General features: G+C 38.2%; 1 protein-coding gene across 1 annotated transcript; it reads left to right on the top strand.

Moving 5' to 3' along the window:
* The first annotated feature begins 262 nt into the window (after positions 1–262).
* On the top strand, positions 263–1,398 carry LOC100990219 (large ribosomal subunit protein uL11-like). Its single transcript, XM_034960344.2, has one exon. The coding sequence runs from the start codon at positions 862–864 to the stop codon at positions 1,357–1,359; it is 498 nt and encodes a 165-aa protein (XP_034816235.1). The 5' UTR covers positions 263–861; the 3' UTR covers positions 1,360–1,398.
* The last annotated feature ends 1,599 nt before the right edge of the window (positions 1,399–2,997 follow it).

Here is a 2,997-nt window from a genome sequence, read left to right as displayed (position 1 = left end):
AATCAGCTTGCCCATGTCTACAAAAAAGCCCACTTTTGTGATTCTGATGAATCTATAGATTTTGCAGAGAACTGACTTCTTAGCAATATTGAGTCTTCCAACCCATGAAAAAGTAAATCTTTGTTTTTTAGGTCATCTTTAATTTCTCTCAGCAACATTTTGTACATTTCAGTGTATAGGTTTTTCATATCTTTTGTCAGTTATTCCTAAATATTTATCTTTTTTGATGCTTTGTAAATGGCATTTTTTCTTATTTTAACTTACAGTTGTTTGTTGCCAATATACAGAAATACAGCTGGGTTCTTGTATATTGATTTTGTATCCTGGAACCTTGTTAAACTCACTAATTAGTTCAAGTAGCTTTTGGTAGTGGGAAACTAATAATTTTCCCTGCCCCAGAATCTTTGTTGTGATAATATAACTTTGCTATTCCTTTGGAGAACCATTTCTCTTCTACTCTTGGTCCATGTGTTTGGGAAGACATTTAACAGAGACTAATTAGCACAGTGATTGGTGTAGAGACAATAGTGTACGTGACCAGTTCATCCAATGAAAGTCAATGCTGGAAGTTATGAGGAAATCAATGGGAAAACATTGCTTTTTCTAGCTAGTTCAAAGTAGAATGTTACTGATTTCAAATTTAAGTCCATTGTGGTCAGAGAATACACTTTGTATGATTTGAATGCTTTTAAATTTATTGGGATTTGCTTTGTGGCCCACAATTGGTCTATCATAAGTATTATATGTGCACTTGAAAAGACTGTGTATTCTCGCTCTCGGCTTTCGGCTCGGAGGAGGCCAAGGTGCAACTTTCTTCGGTCGTCCCGAATCCGGGTTCATCCGACACCAGCCGCCTCCACCATGCCGCCGAAGTTCGACCCCAACGAGATCAAAGTCGTATACCTGAGGTGCACCGGAGGTGAAGTCGGTGCCACTTCTGCCCTGGCCCCCAAGATCGGCCCCCTGGGTCTGTCTCCAAAAAAGGTTGGTGATGACATTGCCAAGGCAACGGGTGACTGGAAGGGCCTGAGGATTACAGTGAAACTGACCATTCAGAACAGACAGGCCCAGATTGAGGTGGTGCCTTCTGCCTCTGCCCTGATCATCAGAGCCCTCAAGGAACCACCAAGAGACAGAAAGAAACAAAAAAACATTAAACACAGTGGGAATATCACTTTTGATGAGATCGTCAACATTGCTCGACAGATGCGGCACCGATCCTTAGCCAGAGAACTCTCTGGAACCATTAAAGAGATCCTGGGGACTGCCCAGTCTGTGGGCTGTAATGTTGATGGCCGCCACCCTCATGACATCATCGATGACATCAACAGTGGTGCTGTGGAATGCCCAGCCAGTTAAGCACAAAGGAAAATATTTCAATAAAGGATCATTTGACAACTGGTAAAAAAAAAAAAAAAAAAAAGACTGTGTATTCTCATCCTGTTATGTGGTAAGTTCTATTAATGTTAATTAAGTCAAGTTGATGGATAGTGTTTTTCAAGCCTACTATTTTTTGCTGACTTTATGCTTACTTTTTATAACAATTGAGAGACATTGAAATCTCTGACTATAATTGTCAACTTACCTATTTTTCCTTGCAGTTCTATCAATTTTTACTTAAGTCATTTTGAAGCTCTTTTATTATTAAGAGCATAAGCTTTTAGGATTATTATATCCATTGATCTTTTATTAAGTTACTGTCTTTATCCCAATTATATTCTTTGTTCTGAATTATCCTTTGTCTGACATTAATATAACCATTCTAGCTTTTTAAAAGTTAATATTAGCATGGCATAACTTCTTTCATTTTTTTAACATTTAACCTCTGTGTCTTTACATTTATGATTCATTTCTTGTAGGCATCATGTAGCTGGGTCTTGGTTTTTTATCCAATCTGACAAGCTCTCCCTTTTATTTGGAGTTTTTGGACCATTCCATTTAATATGATGTATTAGTCTGTTCTTACACTGCTAATAAAGACATACCCAAGACTGGGTAATTTATAAAGAAAAAGAGGTTTAATGGACTCACAGTTCCACATGGCTGGGGAGGCCTCACAATCATGGTAGAAGGTGAAGGCAAAGGCAAGTCTTAACATGGCAGCAGGCAAGAGTGCCTATGCAGGGAACTGCCCTTTATAAAACCATCAGATCTCGTGCAGCTGATTCACTATCATGAGAACAGCATGGAAAACCCACCCCCGTGATTCAGTTACCTCCCACCAGGTCCCTGCCATGACACATGAGGATTATGGAAGCTACAATTCAAGATGAGATTTAGGTGGGGACCCAGCCAAGCCATATCATAAGATTACTAATTTTTTCAGTTTGAGTCTATTGTCTGTTTTCTATTTTTGTTGTTGTGTTTGTCTCTATTTGTTATTTCCATTTGTTTTTTGTACCATTTTCCCTTTTTTGAAGTTTTGCAAGTCTGGTGGGAACAGGCACTATTTTTGGCCATTTATAAGCACTAGGCAGTTTTCTTTAATCCTTTCAGATGGTTCTTTTCCTGACTTCAGGTAGTTTTTGCATGCATGCACTGATCAGCAGCTTGCTGAACACTCCAGAGGGACCCTCTGCAGAGTGTTGCGGTTTACTCTCTATGAAATTCTCTCATCTCTGGTCTTCTGTCTGTTCTAAGAGCTCTAGGTGCTTTGGTTTTCCCACTCTTAACTTTGTCTCCTCAACTCAAGAACTCAAGAACCAAATAAATACGGCCAAATGATTTTTTGACAAAGGTGCAAAGGCAATTCAATAGAGAAAGGGTAGTCTTTTAAATAATAGTGATGGAACAATTGGACATTCATGTAAATAAAAATGAACCTCAACCTATCTCATACTTTATCCAAAAATTAACTCAAAATGGATCATGAATCTAAATATAAAACTATAAAACTTTTAGAAAAAACAATGGAAGAAAACCTTCATAACTGGGGGTTAGGCAAAGAGTTCTTAGTATGACACCAACATCACTATCCATAAAAAAAGATACAGTTTA

Source organism: Pan paniscus, chromosome 4 (assembly GCF_029289425.2).
Source record: "Pan paniscus chromosome 4, NHGRI_mPanPan1-v2.0_pri, whole genome shotgun sequence".
Taxonomy (NCBI): domain Eukaryota; kingdom Metazoa; phylum Chordata; class Mammalia; order Primates; family Hominidae; genus Pan; species Pan paniscus.
The sequence above is the reverse complement of the archived record's forward strand: the minus strand, read 5'-3'. Positions and strand labels throughout refer to the sequence as shown.